This window comes from Podarcis bocagei (assembly GCF_964188305.1).
Source record: "Podarcis bocagei genome assembly, chromosome: Z".
NCBI lineage: Eukaryota > Metazoa > Chordata > Lepidosauria > Squamata > Lacertidae > Podarcis > Podarcis bocagei.
In genome coordinates this window covers 45,182,590-45,204,496 of record NC_138140.1, presented here as the reverse complement: position 1 = coordinate 45,204,496, position 21,907 = coordinate 45,182,590, and the positions used below count along the sequence as shown (strand labels likewise).

General features: G+C 41.9%; 2 protein-coding genes across 2 annotated transcripts; both read left to right on the top strand.

Moving 5' to 3' along the window:
- Window positions 1-2,414: 2,414 nt before the first annotated feature.
- TMEM185A (transmembrane protein 185A) lies at window positions 2,415-14,393 on the top strand. The gene is made up of 7 exons (XM_081179050.1): window positions 2,415-2,574; window positions 8,536-8,712; window positions 9,373-9,580; window positions 10,285-10,368; window positions 11,609-11,785; window positions 12,829-12,952; window positions 13,113-14,393. Exons 1-7 carry the CDS (start codon window positions 2,537-2,539, stop codon window positions 13,355-13,357), a joined length of 1,053 nt encoding a protein of 350 aa, XP_081035176.1. The 5' UTR covers window positions 2,415-2,536; the 3' UTR covers window positions 13,358-14,393.
- A 1,337-nt stretch (window positions 14,394-15,730) lies between these two features.
- Window positions 15,731-20,246, top strand: LOC308578558 (heat shock transcription factor, Y-linked-like). Its single transcript, XM_081179039.1, has 2 exons — window positions 15,731-16,544; window positions 19,373-20,246. Exons 1-2 carry the CDS (start codon window positions 15,981-15,983, stop codon window positions 20,150-20,152), a joined length of 1,344 nt encoding a protein of 447 aa, XP_081035165.1. The 5' UTR covers window positions 15,731-15,980; the 3' UTR covers window positions 20,153-20,246.
- The last annotated feature ends 1,661 nt before the right edge of the window (window positions 20,247-21,907 follow it).

The window sequence follows — 21,907 nt, the reverse complement described above, 5'->3', positions numbered from 1 at the left end:
ATAGTTTCTCTTTCCATGCATCTATTCCAGGACATATGTCAGATTTCCATATGTTAGCCAACACCACTCTGACTGCTGTGGTCATATAACTAAATAGTTCCACTGACAATTTCACAATACAGTAGCTGAAGGAGTCATTCCCAACAGCATAGTTTGGGGGTCCAATGCAATTTTTATTTTATTTTTTACATTTTTTCATTTCAAAACGAACTTTCCTCCAAAACCTTTTGGTCTTTTCACAGGTCCACCATAAATGGAAGAAGGTTCCTTGAGGTCTATGACATTTCCAGCAATGTCCATTCATTTCATTATTCATCTTCTGTATATCTTTCAAAGTTATATAACATTGAAAGAACATTTTGATACAGTCATACCTCATGTTACGGCCATTTCAGGTTACGTGTTTTTGGGTTGCAGACTATGGGAAACCCAGAAGTACTGGAACGGGTTACTTCCGGGTTTTGCTGCTTGCGCATGCGCAGAAGCGCCAAATTGTGCCAGCGCCTGCGCATACGCAACGCTTCAGGATGCGAACGCTGTGGGTTGCGGACATGCCTCCATCACGGATTACGTCCACAACCTGAGGTTTCACTGTACCAATTTTGTTTTAAGGCTTAACTTGCAGTGAATTTTATTCCTTTATTCATAATTGTTCTCATTGTTCCACTGTAAACTGTTCTTAAAAAATTTGCATCCATTTTGTCATATAATGTTTTGCTTGTTTGGGCTCGGTGTCATATCTGAGCAATAGTTTATAAATTTTACTGTTTGCCATACAGTCTTTCTTGAATCTGGATATTAGTTGACAGTATGTAAGCAGTTTCATATTTTTTCTCCTCTTTAATACTTCGGCATGTATTTGATCTGTTCTTGAAGATGAACCATATCTTGGTACAATATATAGTCGTACATTCTCTTCTCGGCTCTAATAATAATGTTCCAGTGGTGACATTAACAGTGCTGCTAAGGGCATTTTTGTGATTTTTGTAGTGCAACTCATGATTTTTGTGGTGCAGGCTGTGCCCCTGGCTATGATGTGTGATTTTATGGTGAGTTTGGGGTGGCCCAATGCAAAAAGCATGAGGATACATGAGGTTCCTGCTTCAGAACCACGTTTTTGGGCCACGGTATGTTCAGGAAGTCGTGGATCCGTGATTTTTGCGGTGCAGGCTGTGCCCCTGGCTATGATGTGTGTTTTGACTGTGAGTCTGGAGTGGCGCAATGCAAAAAGCATGAGTATCCATGAAGATCCATGCTTTGAAGCCATGGAGTTGCCAGGAAGCCATGGATATGTGATTTTTGTAGTGCAGGCTATGCCCCTAGCTATGATGTGTGATTTGACGGTGAGTTTGGGTTGGCCCAATGCAAAAAGCATGAGGATCCGTGCTTCGGAACCACGTTTTTGGGCCATGGTATGGCCAGGAAGCTGTGGATCTGAGTTTTCTGTGGTGCGGGCTGTGCCCCTGGCTATGATGTGCGATTTGACGGGGGGTGGTGGTTTGGGGTGGCGCAATGGGAAAAAACGTGAGGATCCATGCTTCAAAGACACATTTTTGGGCCACGGTGTCGCCAGGAAGCTGTGGATCCGTGATTTTTGTGGTGCAGGCTGTGACCATGGCCATGATATTTGATCTGATGGTGACTTTGGGCTGATCTAGTGCAAAAATCATGAGGATCCATGAGGATCCGTGTTTTTTAACCATGTTTTTGCGCCACTGCGGTACCACGAAACAGCGGATGCGTGATTTTTTTTGGTTCTGCCCTTAGACACGTGGAGTAGAGTATCATGGTGTTTTTATTTTGTTTCAATATAAAAATCATATGAACTCATGAGGATCCATGTTTTTGTGGTGCTGCAGGGCGGCTAAGTGTTGGATCCACGTTTTTTATAGTCCAGTCTGTAGGCGTGCCTTTCAGATGTGATTTGACACTGGATTTGTTGGAGTTATTTTTTAAAAAGTGGAGGATCCCTGAGGATCCGTGCAGATCCGCCTTTAACCCAGACCCCCGGTTGAGCATTAATCTCAGAGTCGTGGATTCCGGCCTCACGTCAGGCAAAAAGAATTCCTGCATTGCACGGGGACGGGGTTGGGCGCTAGATTGTGGTCCCTTAACCTATGTTGCGATTCCCTCCCCAGTTCCTTAGAAAAACCTTTTATCCCCTTGCCCTTCCCTGCGCAGCAACCGGGCAAAGCTTCGACGGCGCTCACGGCGCAGGCGCCTGGTCGCAGCGCACGCGCACTGCCTTCTCAAGCCTTTAGCCGGCGGAGGTGGGCGGGGCCCAGAGCTTTCGGTGGTGGGCGGGGAAGGAGGGGGAAAAAAGCAGCCTTGGGCGCAAGGGAGTAGGGAGAGGAGGGGTAGCTGGGAACAGCCTCCGAGATCCCGCGCATGCGCATCCGAGCGGCGGCGCAGGCGCAGTGCGGCCCGGCCGCTGTGAGGGGACGGGGCAGGGCGGGCGGCTGTCGGGCGGCGGACATTTTTTGGGGGGGTCCCGCGATGCGCCCCCTGTGAGAAGGGCGGCGGAAGGCGGATCGCCATGAACCTGAGGGGCTTGTTTCAGGACTTCAATCCCAGGTGAGGCCGAGGCGGAGGCCGGGTCTGCGCGGGTTCAGAGGGGCCTCGGAAGGGCTGGAGGGGCGGCTATTGTTATTCGCGAGAAACCCTATTGTTCTTTTTATGGCTGCTATTCCTTGGCCCGCACCGTCGGAACTCCCTGCCACTTGAGGTCAAGGAGGCGCCTTCGCTGCTCTTTGTACTCTTTTCGGCCCCTGCTAATCGGGGGTGGGGGGCGGGAAGCCCACCCAGGTGCTTAGGAGGAAGCCGAGGTGAATCCTAAACACTTTTTGGCATTTTGGCTTCCGCGTGTTGTGAATTTTTCCTCGATTTTACTGGGGCGGGGAAGGGAAGAGTGTTGCAAACCGCCTCGAGGGGTGTCTCTCTCCTTTTTTAAAACAATCAAGTGGTACATAAGTTTTAAGAAGTAAATAAAATAAAACGGATGGCATTTTAAAAAAACAAACCATAAACCAGTGCTTATACCTTATAAACCGATATATATATATATATATATATATATATATGGCATAATTTGTTCATCTATCGCGTCCTGCTGAAGCTATTGCAGAAGATAAAATACACAAAGCAGACGAAATGGAAACCAGAAAGTTTTGTCAGATGAGAGAGCCTGCTTCTTCCGATGGATTTTAACATAACATCCCCACATAGTCTTTGACGTTTTACTATGTTTTGTATGTACTGTAAGCCACCCAGAGTGGCTAGGGAAACCCAGCCAGATGGGCGGGGTATTATTATTATTATTATTATTATTATTATTATTATTATTATTATTTGCTTTCAAATTACAAAGCAGGCCGCTTACGTCCCCCCCCCAATTGTTGACATCTGTCTGTCGTCTGAGAGTGAAGTCAAACTGTTGGGAGAGTGCCCCCAATAATACAAAGTTAAATCAGATACACAGTTGACCTCCTAAAACCTAGAGCTTTAAACCTTTGAAGAAGACCTGCTCTTAGGTCCTTGTGGATTGGTCTAAACCAGTTAGTAGCCTGGTAGATCTTCATGAACATTGCCTCTACATGGACAAGCTCCCACTTCACAAAGTATGTGGAGATAGATATCTTCCTTTGAATGTGGCAGAGTGCACAGGTTGGAACCACAAGACTATAAATGCTTTTTTCTTCATTTGACATTTGGTGATGCTGGTTACATAGTGAGGGTGAGGTGTCTGAATGGTTTGGCCTGCCAAGGGGCACATTCAGACAGGCAGGCAGGCAGAAATGCAATCAGCACAAAAATCATGCTTTAGAATGTGAGATTTTATCTTGCCACATGACATCTCTTCTTTTAAAATAAAATAAAATTACTAGTTGCTTTATCTTGCCCAGGGGCAATCCAAAGCAACTTATGTGTGGGGGAGAGAATCTCTCATTAAGCATGAGGGGCATGAGCTGACGGGGTGTGTGTGTGTGTGTGTGTGTGTGTGTGTGTGTGTGTGTATGGTATGCATATACACATTCATAACATTCTCCTAGGAGCACAGGATAGTATTTGGGTGTGTGGCATTGAAAAGTATGGTGCTTTTGCAGCTGGAAGTTCCATGGTCTATTGGCTGGTAGCTGCGGATGCTGCATGGAGCCTGGGGTGGTAAAAGGTGTTCCTGAACTTGAAGCAAGTATCTGGGGTAGTGGAATGCAGGAGAGAAGTATTTCCCATAGCTAAGCTGCTGGGGAGAAAAGCAATGCATTTAGCTCCATTTATGTATGACATACTAACAACTTCGGTTTGATTTAAAAGGGGATTAGATAAATTCATGGAGCTGATAAGGCTTTCAGTGGCTGCTAGTATGCTTACCTACCATTGAATACCAGTTACTAGGGGACAGCAGGTGAAAAGACATACTCCATCTTGTTTGTGGGCTTCCCATAGGCGTTTGGTTGGCTACCATGGAAAACAGGATGCTTGACTATATGGGCTTCTGGTTTGATCAGTAGGGCTCATGTGCTTGCATTCCTAAGGAGAGTTCCTTTCAAGCATGGGTGCAGTGACATGAAAGAGAATCTCCTTAGGTTAAAACCAATGGTAGCTTTATTAGAGTCGGTAACTTGTTGTGTAAGGTGCAGCACATGTTTTTTGCCAGTCTCTCTACCAGCTTCAGACCCCTGAAAAACGGTACTTTAGGGTTAGGAAACTCCCTGGAAGAGCATGGAATATTGCACAGCAGACCGTAGTAGTTATAGGGGGATCAGTGAAAACTGAGTGACCTGCATGATTGGAAGAGCTTTCCACTCCTAGTACAAAGCCATCAGTGTCCATATTTTTAGGTATTTATAACTCAGACTTGCAACTTCCTTCTAGAAGCTCACGTAGGAAGATGCAAGTGTGAGTTATAAATACCTAAAAATATGGACACTACATGAAGTTGGGAGATTGCAGCCATCCTGGAATCATTGTGGCTGAAGGGAGACTTGAGACCCAGCCCAGCTTGATTCAAGGCCATGCTGTCAGCTACACTGGCCTTGTAAATAAGGTGTGTACAGGCAACCCCACATTTACATGGAGATTACTTCTGAGGCACAGTGAAATCACGTAAATTTTAAAACACCATTGGAAAAGCCTGCAAACACGTCGCCCTGTCTAGCGATTCTTTTTTTGGGTCACTTGGGTTCAGTGCGATGCGCAGTTGCGCACGTACTGAACACATGTAAATTGAGGGGCGGGTTGCCTGTAATAAAAATTACTAGTCTGCCGGCAGAAAAGAAACGGGTCCATCCTTCCTTCAACACCTGCATTTCTGTAGTAGGTACAGAACAGGTGGCATCCCACTTCTGGCAGCCTGCTTGGTTTCTGTGCTGATGACATCAGATGAATGAAGAGCTCCATCCCTCTTTTGCCAGTCTGCTTATTCACCTGCATGGAATTCATTATTTATGTCATGGCTGCCAGGCTGTGGTTTAAATACAAAGTTCGGTTGTGGAGTAGGTGTGGTTACGGCATTTTAGTGGTTTTTGTTAATATACTCCAGTTCAAAGTGGTAATCTTTACAACAGCCCTGTGAGGCAAGCCAGCATTCAGGTTCTCCAATATTGTAGTTATGGGCTGACAGAGAGTGATTTGACTAAAACAACTTTAAGAGGTGAGATTTGATACAGGGACTTTTTGAAACATGCTGCACTGGTTTCAGTCAAAGGTCTTTCTAATCCAGCATCCTGTTTCCATTAGTGGCTAGCCAGATGCTTCCAGGATGACCACAGACTTGCTTGAAAGGAATAACCCTGCCTTGTTTGTCTCGTGACAACTAGCGTTCAAAGGTTTTCTACCTCTGTATCCCGAGGTTCCTATTATGACTAAGTTGCTAGTAGAGCTTTATGTCACTTAGCTTGTACATCACACCCTATCTATTACTTCTTTGGAGCAACAAATGAAAACTGGGACATATAAATTATGGAAGGCTTAAGTCTTATAAAGAGAAAACCAGAAAAGTGGTTTTTTGGTTTTTTTAAAAAAACATTGAATAGAATTAGTTCCAGGAAAGTATGAATATTGTGGGGAAACAGCTGGGTTTTAAAAACATACTGCTTTTTACAAGGTAAAATGGAATTAATCTATTGTGGATTGAATTTTATGACTCATCATTACTTGCCTAACTCCTTGGGATGGAGTAGGGAAAAAGCAAATACATACCCTGTTATGAGGTTAAAGGTAAAGGGACCCCTGACTGTTAGGTCCAGTCATGGACGACTGGGGCTGCAGCACTCATCTCGCTTTACTGGCCGAGGGAGCCGGCGTACAGTTTCCAGGTCATGTTGCCAGCATGACTATGCCGCTTCTGGCAAACCAGAGCAGCGCATGGAAACGCCGTTTACCTTCCCGCCAGAGTGGTACCTATTTATCTACTTGCACTTTGACGTGCTTTCAAACTCCTAGGTTGGCAGGAGCAGGGACCGAGCAACGGGAGCTCACCCCGTTGTGGGGATTTGAACTGCCAACCTTCTGATTGGCAAGTCCTAGGCTCTGTGGTTTACACCACAGCGCCACCCGCTTCCTTTTGTTGTGAGGTTAGTCTTCAAAAATAGAGGTGGGTTAATGGCCATCTGAGGCATTTCTCATGTGGAAGAGGGTCTTCTGTCCCCGTCAAGTGGAAAAATAATCCCCCAGTTGAACTGAAGGAATTTGCTTCTTGCATTTTGTTTTAAGAGGTTTTTGTAATCTCATAGCACCTCACACACCACATAAATACATTCTCCTTTTATTCTTACTACTTATAAAAGAATTGAGTCTGGCCCAATTGGTTCTACAGCTCTATGGCAAGTGGTTTTCTTGTAGCAAAAGTGTTTTGATAGATCAACAAATTTGTTGATTTTTAAGACCATGCCTGAAGCTTTAAAAAGTAATGCAGGAAGCTTCGCATGGCATATATACCAGGTGTGTAGTGCCAGATAGCTGAGCTATGTTCTTGGAATAGAAATAGCTCCTTAGCTTATTAGTACAGTCTTACCAATGTATAATATATGAGTCTTTTGGAAGATTTTGGTGCTCATGTGGTAGGACCTAGGTGTGCAGGTAGATTGAGTCATAGTGCATTTGGATCTTTATTTGTTCAGTGCTTTAGATGTACAGTGGTGCCCCGCAAGACGAATGCCTCGCAAGACAGAAAACTCGCTAGACGAAAGAGTTTTCCGTTTTGGAGGTGCTTCGCAAAACGAATTTCCTATGGGCTTGCTTCACAAGACGACAATGTCTTGCGAGTTCCTGCTGGTTTTTTTTCCTCCCCCCCTTTTCTAAGACGCTAAGCCGCTTATCAGCTGATCCGATCAGCAGATAAGCCGCTAAAAGCAGCTAATAGCGCCAATCCGCTAATCCTTCAATGGGCTTGCTTCGCAAGACGAAAAAACCGCTAGACGAAGAGAATCACAGAACGGATTCTTTTCGTCTTGCGAGGCACCACTGTATATTGAATTTATAAAGATACCTAGGACAGCAACATACATACCCTAAAAATGTAAATTCCTTGATGTTAATGTGTTTGTTACTGCAAGACTGGACTACTGCAATGTTCTGTATGTGGGGCTTCCTTCATGCTTGATCCGGAAGCTGCAGTTAGTGCAGAATGCTGCAGCATGATTGCTGACTGGAGCGAGGCATTATCAGCATGTAACACCTGTGTTTACAGATCCACACTGCTTGCTGATTTGCTACTGGCCAAGTTCAAGGTGTTACTATTAGTATAAAGCCCTTAACAACCTGGGACCAGTTACCCTACAAGATCGTCTTACCCTACACGTGCCTACTTGACGGCTTGGATTGGTGGAAATAGCACTACTACAGGTGCCACATCATACCCATTCCTCATTTGTAAGATCTCAGTTGTTTAGTGTGGCAGTACCTGCACTTTGGAACTCCCTGCCTATTGAGATCAAGAAAGTTCCTTCAATGTGCCCTTTCTGGTGCCTGCTAAAAACATTCCTATTTAGATAAGCCTACCCAGATGCGGGACGCAGGTGGCACTGTGGGTTAAACCACTGAGCCTAGGGCTTGCCGATCAAAAGGTCGTCGGTTCAAATCCCCATTGAGCTCCCGTTGCTCGGTCCCAGCTCCTGCCAATCTAGCAGTTCAAAAGCACTGCAAAGTGCAAGTAGATAAATAGGTACCACTCTGGCGGGAAGGTAAAAGGCGTTTCCATGCACTGCTCTGATTTGCCAGAAGTGGCTTAGTCATGCTGGCCACATGACCCGGAAGCTGTACGCCGGCTCCCTCAGCCAGTAAAGCGAGATAAGCACTGCAACCCCAGAGTCGGTAATGACTGGACCTAATGGTCAGGGGTACCTTTACCTTTACCCAGATGCTTGGAAAGTTGAGGTAATATTAATCTGTTTTAGTATTTTAACTTTTGCATGTTTTAAAGTAGGGTTGTAAACTCTTTTTGGTTCTACTGTTTTATCTTTTGTAATCTGCTTTGATTTTTTTACAATCTAGTGTGTATAAATAAATCATTCTCTCTCTTTTTTAATGCCCCCCCAGCAAATTTCTTATCTATGCCTGCCTGCTGCTCTTCTCAGTTTTGCTTTCTCTTCGTTTGGATGACAAGATTCAGTGGAGCTACTGGGCAGTGTTTGCTCCAATATGGCTGTGGAAGTTGATGGTAATTGTGGGCGCCTCAGTAGGAACTGGAGTATGGGCACGAAACCCACAGTATCGGTAAGAGTAATATACTTTTTGTGTATTTAAATCATCTGTGGGTTAATTCATGTAAAATTTGTGGTACAGTGGTACCTCAGGTTAAGTACTTAATTCGTTCCGGAGGTTCGTACTTAACCTGAAACTGTTCTTAACCTGAAGCACCACTTTAGCTAATGGGGCCTCCTGCTGCTGCCAGGTCGCTGGAGCCCAATTTCTGTTCTCATCCTGAAGCAAAGTTCTTAACCTGAAGCACCATTTCTGGGTTAGCAGAATGTGTAACCTGAAGCGTATGTAACCTGAGGTACCACTGTATAACCACTGAGAGTGCTTGTGTGGGCCCTGTTGCTACACAATCTTATGTCCCTCGCAGTACTGCTTTTCAGATGGGGATAGGAGCATGGTAGTTTAGTAGATGACCTTAACCAAAAAAACAAGTCCTCTATGCAGTTAGTGCCACTTTGGAAGATGGCATGTTAGCAATTATCCTGTGGTTACTTATCTATGTACACCCCACGAACACAACAGGTGACCTTTTCCCATAAGGGTATAGCATCTTTGCAGAAAGTATAAGTAATATGTAGAGAGCAGGCTAAGTCAAATCCCCGTGAATGTGTGGACAAAGTTGTATTGTTCATCTAACATAATACTGTATATATATATTTTTCTGCCCCCCTTTAGTGCAGAAGGAGAAACATGTGTGGAGTTCAAAGCCATGTTAATTGCAGTTGGCATCCACTTGTTACTGCTGATGTTTGAAGTACTAGTCTGTGATGGGATTGAGAGAGGAACCCGCTTCTGGCTTCTAGTCTTTATGCCGTTGTTCTTTGTGTCTCCAGTATCCGTTGCAGCTTGTGTTTGGGGCTTTCGGCATGACAGATCTCTGGAGGTGAGACTGCTGGATGGGTGGGTTAGTGCTGTGGTGGGGGTTGAGGGGTCTAATTTATAATTCAAGTTTATAAACTGAAAATTATTGTTTCTATCTCAGTTTTCTTTTGAACCATGTTGTAAATAAATTTTTAGTAGATGTATATATTATATCATATTATATTGCTTAGCATGGAAAAGTAATTGTGCTGGCTCCTAGAGAGTTGATCAGGGTGGCTTTCCTACTTCAGGCCTGCTGCCCTGAGCTATACCATACTTTGGCTTGGTGTTACATTCCAAATTCAGTCATAGGGTTTATCTGTCCCAGACAGGTTTTCTATGGAAAACCACAGAACACACTTTTAGTTTCAGCATGCCCTGGCCCCAATGAGCCAAATTTGACAGGTAGGCAGGACATTGTGTATGATGTCAGGTGCAGGGTGGGCATGGCTTCCCAAAAATGGCATCATGAGCCAAATTGGGAGGCGTACTGGGCCAGATTTGGCTTCTAGGCTAGAATGCCCGAAGGGCCTTATTAACTTCCTGTTTATGTTTCAGTTGTGGTGGCACACTCATATTATCGAATTGCATTCAAGGAGCAAAATGTTTAGCTCAAAAATTATGTACAGGTGCTGTGTTGAGTGTACTTTGACTGTGGTAGCATTCTAGGGTGGTGGGGATGAAACCCTATTTGATTCTGACATGCCTGCTTTTATTCTTTCCTAGCTGGAAATCCTGTGTTCTGTCAATATTCTCCAGTTCATATTCATTGCACTCCGACTGGATGAAATTATCAAGTGGCCATGGCTTGTACGTAAACTGTGCTCATTTTTAATGCTATTTTCAAAGCTTTAAGGTTTTATGCAAATGCTAAGTGTGATGACTATCTAAGGAAAATGGGTTTTTTAATTATGGCATACACGGAAACCTGAGCAATAATCCACGAAGCAAATTGATCACTTGTTTTAACAAACCTTAAGATGCATCGTAAATAGTAGGTGAGCCTTCCGTATTTATTGTTTCTTCAATTTACAAGCCACACTTTTATTAATAGGGTGACATACAACTAAAAAACAAGTACGGCAAAATCATAATGAAAAGCAAAATCCTCAAAAATATCACTAAAATCATAAAGCAACCTTAAAACTTGTGATAAAAACATAATGGAATACCTTGGCAATTTTTTAAAAAAATTGCCTGCTTTCTGAAATCCATAAGTAAGTTCCATGCATTCTATATCTAAGGTACGGTGGATGAGAAAGCTCTCTTTGTGGTCACCATGTACTTATTTAGGTGGTGGTGGGAATTCAGAGGGCTTCGGATGAATAACAAAGAGTTTGGAAGACGCTTCATGCAGAGAAGATGAAGAAAGACGTGAGCAGAATAAACAGTAAATGAAATTTAGGCTGCCATGATGTCCATAAGACATTATAAGGGTTTCTGTGCTGCAAGAACAAACTATAAAGGTCTCCTTTTCAGATGTGTGTCTGATATGGTCTTCAGAATGTAAGGTGAAAATTACATTGAAAGACATCAAGCACATTAGTGGTGGTTTTATCTTAGTCTCCTGCTTCATAATGTGCCTTCCATATGAAGACAATATTGACACTGTAAGCTCTGTGAAACCAGTTGCCCCCTCCCTCCCGCCTGGACTAATATCTCCATTATATTATACCCCTCATCCTACACCACTTTCTAGTATATGGATACATGAAGAAACTCCTCTCTAAGTTTTAGACTTCAAGTGAAGCAAAGTTCATCTTTTAAAATAAATCTTGTTTAAGTATTGTACTAAGGCAAAACTTCTTAAAGCTGTGGTGGGGAGGAGATAGATTTATAGTTCCAAGTACTGTGTGTTTTTGAGGTACGTTCATCTGATTGCATGACTGTTGTTAAAGGTAAAGAATCTCTGTTTGGTTTTAAAGGAGCTGCACTGAAAGGATTTTCAAACATAATGACAAATTTCCTATGAAGGTACTACCTTCATAGGAAAACTGGGCAGCTTTTCTGACTGATAAGTGAAAGCATTCTCTCCCTACTTTATTTGCAGGTTGTCTGTGTCCCTCTGTGGATCCTGATGTCCTTTCTGTGTTTGGTTGTGCTCTATTACATTGTCTGGTCAGTCCTATTCTTACGCTCAATGGATGTGATTGCTGAGCAAAGAAGAACTCACATAACAATGGCCATCAGTTGGATGACAATTGTAGTTCCATTACTCACCTTTGAAGTAAGCAAAAAACTATCTGTGAGGTTGGAATATTGTCTGGGAGATCATTCACAGTTCTTTTAATACAGTGGTGCCTCGCAAGACGAAAAGAATCCGTTCTGTGATTCTCTTCGTCTAGCGGTTTTTTCGTCTTGCGATGCAAGCCCATTGAAGGATTAGCGGATTAGCGCTATTAGCGGCTTTTAGTGGCTTATCTGCTGATCGGATCAGCTGATAAGCGGATTAGCGTCTTAGAAAAGGGGGGAAAGGAAAAAAAACCAGCAGGAACTCGCAAGACATTGTCGTCTTGTGAAGCAAGCCCATAGGAAATTCGTTTTGCGAAGCACCTCCAAAACGGAAAACTCTTTCGTCTAGCGAGTTTTCAGTCTTGCGAGGCATTCGTCTTGCGGGGCACCACTGTAGTGTGCCTTTTTAGAGGCAGTCACAGTTGCAAATGGAGCTGCTGTTGTGAATAAGATTTTCACATCAAAATGGGAAGTGTGTCTTAGTTTTGGGAGGGCATAACAATGAGTATTGAGTGCCTGATTTCTAGAGCGGTGTTGATAGTTGTGTGAGAGGATTATGAATTCTGTGATCTCTGTAAATTGTACATACTAAGCACATTTTTGCATAGGCATCTTGCATAGCTTCTTTCACTTCTAGTTGCAAAGAGTTATTTTGCAACTAGTTTCTAGTACTTGCAACTTCAAATACATTTTCAAACTATATTTGTAGTTGCAAGTACTAGAAACTACTGAGGCTGTCAGTATTCTCCACCCAGTACCAAACTGTGTCAAATACGCAGTCATGACTAAAAAAGGTCTCCTTGAAAACAGACACATGGCTGTCTGAAAAGTTTGCTAGCCCTATGAGACCTGTGAATGTAAGATAATGTCTAGAATTGGGTTCCTACTAGGTTTGGAAAAATTTCACATTCATGGTCATGATGCCTAGGAATTTCAGCCACCTGCTAGATTGGTGCCTAGGACATTAAAATAATCCTGTGTTCTTAAGGAAGGGGGTGTATTAAGCTTGAAACTGAAACTCCCTAATTGTCTTTCTAGATCCTGCTTGTGCACAGATTGGATGGACACAATACATTCTCATATATACCTATATTTGTTCCTCTCTGGCTCTCACTGATAACTTTAATGGCAACAACATTTGGACAGAAAGGAGGCAATCATTGTAAGTATTCTGCAGAGAAGCCTTCTCCTTGTTCTTCTCATATTGAAATAACATCCTGTCATTTTTACGTGCAGCAAAAAGAGATCTGTTTGTTTTGCTTCTTGGTTTTTGGTCAGTTTCATTTTAGACTGAAGGTCTCAATAATCCTTTGTTTGTACAGGGTGGTTTGGAATCCGCAAAGACTTCTGTCAGTTTCTACTTGAAATTTTCCCATTCCTAAGAGAGTATGGCAATATTTCTTACGATCTGCATCATGAAGATAATGAAGAAGCAGAAGAAACCCCTGTCCCAGAACCTCCGAAAATAGCTCCAATGTTTCGGAAGAAGACTGGAGTGGTCATTACTCAGAGTCCTGGGAAATACGTTATACCGCCTCCCAAATTAAACATTGATATGCCAGATTAAAAGTGAACTCGGCCATGTAGCACATAGCTAGGACTGACTACTCCCTGCTAAATCACAACTGGGAATCAGTGGCCAACATTTATGTCATGCCTTCATTTTTGTTTATGGATAGCTGTGTCTGCTTTAATGGCTTGTAATGTAGATAATGTAGATTTGTTTTAATCTAATTAGAGAGTTTCAGTGTATTTGCATATGAAATACCACGCCAGTAAAACAAATGAGAATGCAATTGCTGGGATAAGGTTCACAAATGGAAAGCATTTTATCAGGTCTCATGTTTATGGCATATACTCTTGGTTTGGCCGTGAGCATTGAACCATCAGTGTAGAGTTTGTTAGCTACAAAGTCCAAGTTTTTACACAGTACAATTAAGAATTTAAAATAACTATCCTATCTAATGAGCATCAAACCTGCCTAGTTACAGATGGGCAAGCCATGTTGAAATCAGTGGCCTTTGCACACATGTAACTTGTGGGCTGGATTGTACCCACAGTGTTTTAGAGAAGTGGAAAATGCGGCTTTATTTGTTAATCTTCCTGCTTTGTTTTAATTAAAGCTTGCCTGTATAGTATTTATGTGAATTTTGGCAATGTAATATATTTTAAAACTGTACAGTATAAATATGTAAAAGTATTTTTTTAAGGGCTGTGTGAAATGCATAATCTATTGTGAGCGACAAATTTTGTGTCAATCTGTACACTCAACTTCCATTTATGTTAATATACCATAGTCACACGGTGGTATATCAGCATGCTCCTTAGCCTCTTAATTTCACTATTAAACCATGAACACTGTGCTTCAAGCATGTTCTCAGGTAGGACTTCTAGGTTCTTCCACTGTTAATGGATCAAATTACCTTGATAAAGATATGTAAATTATTGTGTAAATAACCACAATCTTTGTACTGTAGAGGAAAAGGGAAAGTACTAGCTTTTTGAAAAGTTGCTTTTCCACTTTTGTTAAAATGTAATTGTTCGTTAATCTTATTTCTCAGTCTCCAAATTTTTGGCTGGTCAATAAAGTATCCTGTATTGCTTGCTTGGCTCTCTATTTTCTACAAAGCATATAATAACTCTATAGTTTCATAGACATACTTCCAAACTCCCTGATTAGGAACCAGGGTTGGGATGTGCCCATGATGAAGTAGCATATTCTGTTTGGTAAAATTCCTGATCTTTAATGGAAGAAAAATATATGACATAGGATTCATTTATAAGCCATTTCGTGATGGCATGGGCATTCTCTAGATTTACCATTTAGGTTCTAAATGACAGCAATAGTAAAAATCAACTTAAGAAGTCCTATTGTGCTTGGTTCAAAAACTGAGCAGAAAGCAAAAACTTGGTGGTTCTGTTCTGTGAACACTTGCAGAAGACTTCTAGCAGGGCAGTGCCACAATTTTTCAAGGGGGCATTAGAATATTCAGATTATAATATCAAAAACATAATGGATAAAGACACAGCCATGTGATGAACACTAGCAGATCTTTAAAAGAGCTTTGTGAAAGAATCTTGACTACATGGAAGAGTTTCCTTGCATTTAGGGTCACTTTTTCATGCTCCATTCTTCAGCTAGGTTGGAAACAGCCATTCCATGTTTGGAAGGACACTTTTTAACCCAAGCCATTTTTCTGTTACTATACAATAAAGTTGCTTGAAATTTGGCATAAAACTTCCTTTGTCTGAAAAAGGAACAGTTTATTTACAATGATAGAAAATTCAGTGCAGGCAGGGCTTGTACTGGAATAGCAAATGAGAAGTTGCTTCCTTCTTATTCACAAGCTTGCCTGGAACAGATTTCCTCTTCACCAGGTGACAAATTTTAAGCCCATGTAACCATATTTCTCGTAAAGCTATGTATTTAACCAAAGTTCAGTATGCACCTAGTGTTTAACTTTAGTGTATGTATTAGGCAAATAGTATTAGCTGAAGGGACTGGAGACTTGAAGTAGTGTTTGTCACTCTACACCTAAATTGTTAATGAACTTTTGCTTGTAATTGAGGATGTACAATTACGCTACACGGAACAAGGTGGATCTAGCAAGTCAAACATGTTTCTTTTTCTGTAAGAGCAGGAAGGGTGGGTTCTTAGCTTTCTGTTCCTTACTATAAAATTACAGATTGAAATAGCCTAGAATAACTCCAGTTTCTGGGGTTATTATACCCCAATTTTGTTCTGAACTGTGTTATATGCGGTATCTGAACTGAGTGTGCGGTGGGGTTTTTTGTATAGCATTCATGCAACACCTCGAGTAAAACCACCTTTATCCAAGTGCAGGAAATTACACAAACAAATTTTCTTTTTAAAAAAATGGAAGTATGAACTTGCTTGTGCCCTCACTCTTGGAATTAAAGTCCAGTGGTGCTTTTATGGTGCATATTTTAAGGCAAATATTTGATAGGCTTTGTCCTAATTTTCCTTGTTCAGTGAAGATGCATAAATACTGTTCAGTCATTATGAAACCGTTCGCTAGGAAACCAGAGTTCATTTTGTGATGTCACACCTGCACAAGATAGGTCTCATTGTGATGTTCTAGAACTCCCTATTGAAGCTCCCTACAAGCTAGCATCATTTTTAATAGGCCTGCTGCTGCCTTATCAGCATGGTTTGACTAATAGTATAAATGGCTACAGCTGAAAAAAATTACCAGAACGAGAAGAGAGAAATAGACATGGACCTTCCTGCTGCACAGACTCAACATTTTTCAGCTGAAGATGAAATAGTTCATTCTGCAATCTCAATTTCATCTACCCCGTTGCATGATAAAACTGCAGCTGGTGACACAGTCTTGAGGTCTATGATAGAAGAAAATGCTTTTCAGGCTTTGAATGATGGACCCTGGGCAAAAAGACCACGGCTTACTCTCTGTGATGATGGTTCTCTTGAAGACAATGATTTCCTATCCCTCACTTTCCCAAAGAAACTCTGGAAAATTGTTGAAAGTGATCAGTTTAAGTCACTGTGGTGGGATGATGATGGGAATTGTGTAGTGATAGATGAAGAACTTTTTAAAAAGGAGGTTCTAGAGAGGAAAGGACCACTGCGCATTTTTGAAACTGACTGTATGAAAAGCTTCATTCGTCAGCTCAATCTCTATGGCTTTAGCAAGATGAGACAGAATTTCCAAAGGTCTGCCTCCCTTGTCGAATTTTTAGCAGAAGAAAAAGCTGCTTATGCATTTAGCAAGGTAAGACCATGGTGTGGATTTCAAAAGGTAAACATTGCTCAAAGTTCACAGGTTGCTTGCGTTTAATACTGTGCAAGATCAGTCATTCTCCAGAAAAGGGAAAAAAGCAACACAGAATGGAAACAGGTACTTAAGAGAATGAGGAAAAATAGTGGATATTGAGCTACTTCAAGGCCAGGACACAATTGAGTGGACACAACTGAGACTATGTAGTGTTAGTAATTAGGTTAATCCAGAAAGTCGCTAATGTTTCCCCATTCCCCATATACAACACAATAATGCCTACTTCAAAGCTTTTACCTCCTTTTCTTTTTAAGCTGCTAAACATATTTGAAAAGGAGGGGTTAATTTAATTGTCATGTGAATTAGATAAATTCATTCAACATGGGACTGACAAATCCACTGAAACCTAAGATAACCAGCTAAAAAGCATCCTCACTATATGCCACTCACAATGAATACAGTTCATTCTGTATCTGCTCTTAATTCTCACAAGCTCTCTTCAAGGCATCTGAGTGATGCTCTGCCAGGCTGCTCATGATTCATTATGGCAGCTTCTCAAAAGCTGACTCCAACTTTTGCTGTGACAAGAGGCTTTTCTGGATAAATTGGAAAAGTGTACTTCATATTGTACTTTGCAATTAGGGACTGCAACTTGCACAGGAAAAAAAAAGCTGGCTGGCTATTATACATTGCAGTTAGTGTAAGAGCACAACTCTAGTTGGTTAGAGCATGGTGCTGATAATGAAAAGGTCATGGGTTTGATTCCCGAACAGGCCACCGGCTTATTCTTGCATTGCATCTATAATTCTATGATGCCTTTGCAATCCTTAATGTTATATTTCTTTAAAAAAGCTTACTTCCCTGAATCTTTGCTCTACCTCATTTAAAGATTACTAGGTATTTATTTTCGATTTTGAAGTCAAATTTGGATGTAGCCAGTACCCCTGTAGATGTGAACAGTGAGACACATTAAATATAAACAGAATGAAAGCTAGTTCTGTAAAGGCTCTTGTGATGGGAAGGCATGTTCAAAATCTCAAAATACATGTAGGAGGTGGCCTCAGAATTCCATGAAGAGATGAATGTTGATTACTAAATCAACTAAGCAAAATAATTGAAAGGCCTTGATAAAGGGAGAGGGAAACTATGCGGTACAATATCCGGAAGGAAGAGCTATTCACGCAAATGGAAATTGCTCAGGAATGTCATCGTAAGGTTAGTGCCTGTTCAGTGTGAATACTAAATATAGCAGCAAAACACATTCTGTGTGAGCTTAATGCTGTGCACAGACTGCACAAAACAGCAGATTACAGTATTTAGATTGGATAAATGGAAGTTATATCAATGCATTTCAGATTTACATTCTGTCTCTTAAAAGTTAAACACTCCTAAACCATTTATTACAGCAGGAAAAATTTACAACAGAATCCTATGGGTGTCTGTTGAGACTTACCCCCAGTTAAATGTGCATAGGATGCAGTTTGCGTACGTATCTCTCACTGAAACCAATGGTATATAGAAGCATTTAAATTTGGCTGAACTATGCCCATTGAGTTAAAGAAGGGGGAATAATAATAAATATAAATATGGCATTTATTCAAATTGACAACCAAGCATCCTGAACCCTTCATGACTAGAGAAAGACACTTTTTACCAGTAACTGCCAGTCCTTGTTTCAGGAATGTTCTAGGCACTTCATCTTCAGATAAATTATGATGCTAAAGGTGTCCCCATATGGGCAAACAAAAACCATCTAGTTTTGCAACTGTTTCCCCAAACAGATAAAAAGTTCTTAGTGCAGAAGGCATGTAGGATACGTGACTAGAGGTTTTCTATTATGCTTCTGACTCCAATTTAGTTGCAAACAAACAAAATGGTTTATTTGCTACAGCAACCAACTAATATGTGCACTTGTTCAAGAATTCTATGAAGAGGTGGCTGGTGCTCAGTGGAATGTGGTAGGGTGGGAAGCAGGGAGACCAACGGTAAGTGGAGTCAGAGCCAACTATTCCTAGTTTTGTTCCCATCTTCCTCCCTGCTGAGTTCTGCAAGGACAACATTGACACTAAGAAGGAGAAAACTGACAGGCAGTGCTACTCCCTGGGCTGGTGGGGGAGGACAGAGGACAGAGTAGTTAGTAGGGCCATGCCTATTACCCCTAATGGGGAAACAGGCCACAGATTCCCTATGACATTAATCCCTAGCATCCTACTTTTAGGGCAGGACCCTAATCTGAAAAACCTATTTAAAAAATTAAAAAATTGTCCAGTAGCACCCTAGAGACCAACTATGTTTTTCTGGGTATAAGCTTTTGTGTGCATGCAAACTTAGTTGGTCTCTAAGGTGCTACTGGACATTTATATATATATATTTCGACTGCGTCAGACTAACACAGCTACCTACCTGAATCTGAAAAACCTATATTCTGGATTTTAAGTCTAGATTCTTCAGAACAATACATCCACTCCCTTTGTAGTTTCTGAGCTCATAGTACATTTAACAAGATCTGTACTCAAGTTTTGAAAATATATCACTTAGCTACTGTTTCTTTTTATTAAGCCTCCCAAAGGCATTATGCTGACAACGTGTGTGCCACCAAATTCCTTCCTCCCGCTTTGCAGCAAACTCTATGCCAGTTTCCACCAACTCAGTTCATAATTATAAGATTACAGAACTGAATGTAGGATGCAAAATCCCACATTTCAGAGCCATTGTGTGAAAATTGAAACATACGCAATGGAGACTGTCATTTTGCATTGCTTCGCTGTTGCATTTCTCTTTGAAACCTTATGTTAACTCCATCTCTTCCTCTGTTTTTATTCTAGTTACAGTTCTACCACAACCCAAATTTTAAGAGAGGCTGTCCTCACCTTCTTGCAAGGTGCAAGAGAAGAGTTGGGATCAAAAACACACCACCAGTTGCTTTCTCCTTAGATGAGGACTTCAGTGAAAGCTGCTTGAAGAGCAGGTCAAGAAGCCCAGAAGGTCAAACTACTCTGGGACCTGCTACTAGGGAAAGTAACTTCCTTGCAGCTTCCCCAAAGGACAAAATGCACAAAGCTGGACTCCGAAAACCTACTATGCCGAAGGGCCTTGCTGGAGCAGCAGCCCGGCTGAGAAGTGGATACACTGCTTCCCCTCCAACCCCTTTGAGGTCCTCTGAGCAGGCAGCCCCGGAGGACAATGACAACAAAGTGAACCAGCTAGCTCCTTTCCATTTGCCCCAGCACGCCAATCATGCTCGAGTCAACACACATGACATAGACTCGACCACTACTACATCTGCTACCTCTTTGTATCATGTCATACCTCCTGTACCCAACAGCCCCTTTGCACCGGTGATGGGGTTGCCAGCCTTCCCAACCATGTACCCAGACTTATCTGCCATGCAGGCTCATTGGGCCAGTTTACTCCCGTTCTGTAACCCATGGTTTTCCATGCCCATGATAGCAGCGGCTTCTGCCATTTCCATGTCAAGATCTTCCCATCATCATCGAACTCCTTCATACCACCATTGCCCTAATTGCAACTGTGCTTCAAATGCTACTTCTGCTTCCAAAGGAGCTGGACCCAAAGCGGCAGACTACAGTGGTTACCATCGATGAAACAGAGGGCAGACTGGAAAACCCCCACCCCTTTTTAAAATAGAGAAAATCAGAATGACGTGGACTGAAGAATAAAACCTCTTTCTTTCCTTTCCTCCTGTCTTGTCTACCTAGGTTAACTGTTTGTATTTCATCATAGAGGGATTAGGAGTAACTTGCTTCCTACAATGGTCTAATTGTGTGAAGTGTAGACTTTAAAAGGGGAATAGTAGGATAATAGTAATTTTTTTTTTGGGTTGCCAGCTTTTTGCTCTTCCTGCAGATGAAAACTGTAATGCACACTTACTTGGGAGTTTTCTCTGTCATCCAATGGGATTATTTGAAGCAAGTGGATTGCCACCAGAAGGAATGCATTAGCTGAACTATACAGCCCAAGCAAAATAGGAACACCTCATGCTTTATGATGGCATGAGAAAACACGTGGCCAAGATGGTTTTGAAGTTCTAAAAATGAGTGAGTAGCACTATAACCTAAGAAGGAATGGCTTTGCCAGGTATACTTAACACACTCTTATTTCGGGAGAGGGCAGATTTTGATGGAGACACTTGAATTATCTCTCATTCAATACTGTCCTTTGTAAACCTTTCACATGTTTTGTTCGATATGCAATCAAAAACAAAAAAGGATAAGTCTGGAATAAGCATCTTCTACACCAAAATACACTGAGAGTTCAGCAGAGTCAATGATAACTGCTACAAAACCAACAGAGCAGAAGAACAGGCGTTGGCCTCATTGACATGTTAGATGACATGTTGAATTAAATAATACGATACGAGGGATGGGGTGGGGTGGGGGAGAAGAGTGTGTTAGTTCTAGTTAACAGTCAAAAGGCGTGGTCTGGTGTGTATTAAAATAGCTGCTATGCGAACATGATGTATGTGAGGTGGCCTCTGAAGATGGTTTGGAAGCTTCAGCTGGTGCAGAATTCAGCCACCAGGTTACTCACCAGGACAAGACAGTTTGAGCATGTAACACCAATCCTGGCCTGACTGCACCGGCTGCCAATTAGTTTCCTGGCCCAATTCAAAGTGCTGGTTTTGACCTACAAAGCCTTAAATGGCTCAGGACCACAATACCTCAAGGACCGCCTCTTTCCACATGAACCTACCCAGACCCTGAGATCATCTTCTGTGGCCTTTCTTTGTGTGCCTCCTCCATGAGAAGTCTGGAGGGTGGCAACACAAATATGAGCTTTTTCTCCAGTGGCTCCCCACTTGTGGAATATTCTCCCCAGAGAGGCTCGCCTGGCACCTTCATTACATATCTTTAAGCAGCAGGTGAAAATGTTTCCCTTTAAGAAGGCCTTTGGCTAAGGCCTTTGAAACTCTCTGTGGGGTGTGTTTTTTTATTTACTATGTTACTTTTTTTGTTTCTATATTGTAAACTACGGTACTTTTCAATCTTCAGATGAAGGATGGTATAGAAATTACCGTATTTTTTGCACCATAACACTCACTTTTTTCCTCCTAGAAAGTAAGGGGAAATGTCTGTGCGTGTTATGGAGGGAATGCCTACAGGTGGCATGCCTACGGATTTTCCTCCTCTAAAAACTACGTGTGTGTTATGGTCGGGTGCGTGTTATAGAGCGAAAAATACGGTAATTAATTAATTAATCATCATCTCCAAAAGGAGAAACCATGGGACAGAGTTATTGGCTACTTAAACCTGTTGAAGGACGTCAGTGTCAGTAGTTGAAGAAAGTCCTTTACATTTGGTATGTCAAGTCCAACTTTTAAAACTTCATTTATTATTACC

What these genes read in the sequence shown, in the direction of transcription:
- TMEM185A (XM_081179050.1), top strand. Translation starts at nt 2,537, where the DNA reads ATGAACCTGAGGGGCTTGTTTCAGGACTTCAATCCCAG. An exon ending in TTATCAAGTGGCCATGGCTT is followed by an intron (nt 10,369 to 11,608) that starts GTACGTAAACTG and finishes CTTTATTTGCAG; the next exon opens with GTTGTCTGTGTCCCTCTGTG. An exon ending in TTCCATTACTCACCTTTGAA is followed by an intron (nt 11,786 to 12,828) that starts GTAAGCAAAAAA and finishes TTGTCTTTCTAG; the next exon opens with ATCCTGCTTGTGCACAGATT.
- LOC308578558 (XM_081179039.1), top strand. Translation starts at nt 15,981, where the DNA reads ATGGCTACAGCTGAAAAAAATTACCAGAACGAGAAGAGAGAAATAGAC. An exon ending in CTGCTTATGCATTTAGCAAG is followed by an intron (nt 16,545 to 19,372) that starts GTAAGACCATGG and finishes TTTTTATTCTAG; the next exon opens with TTACAGTTCTACCACAACCC.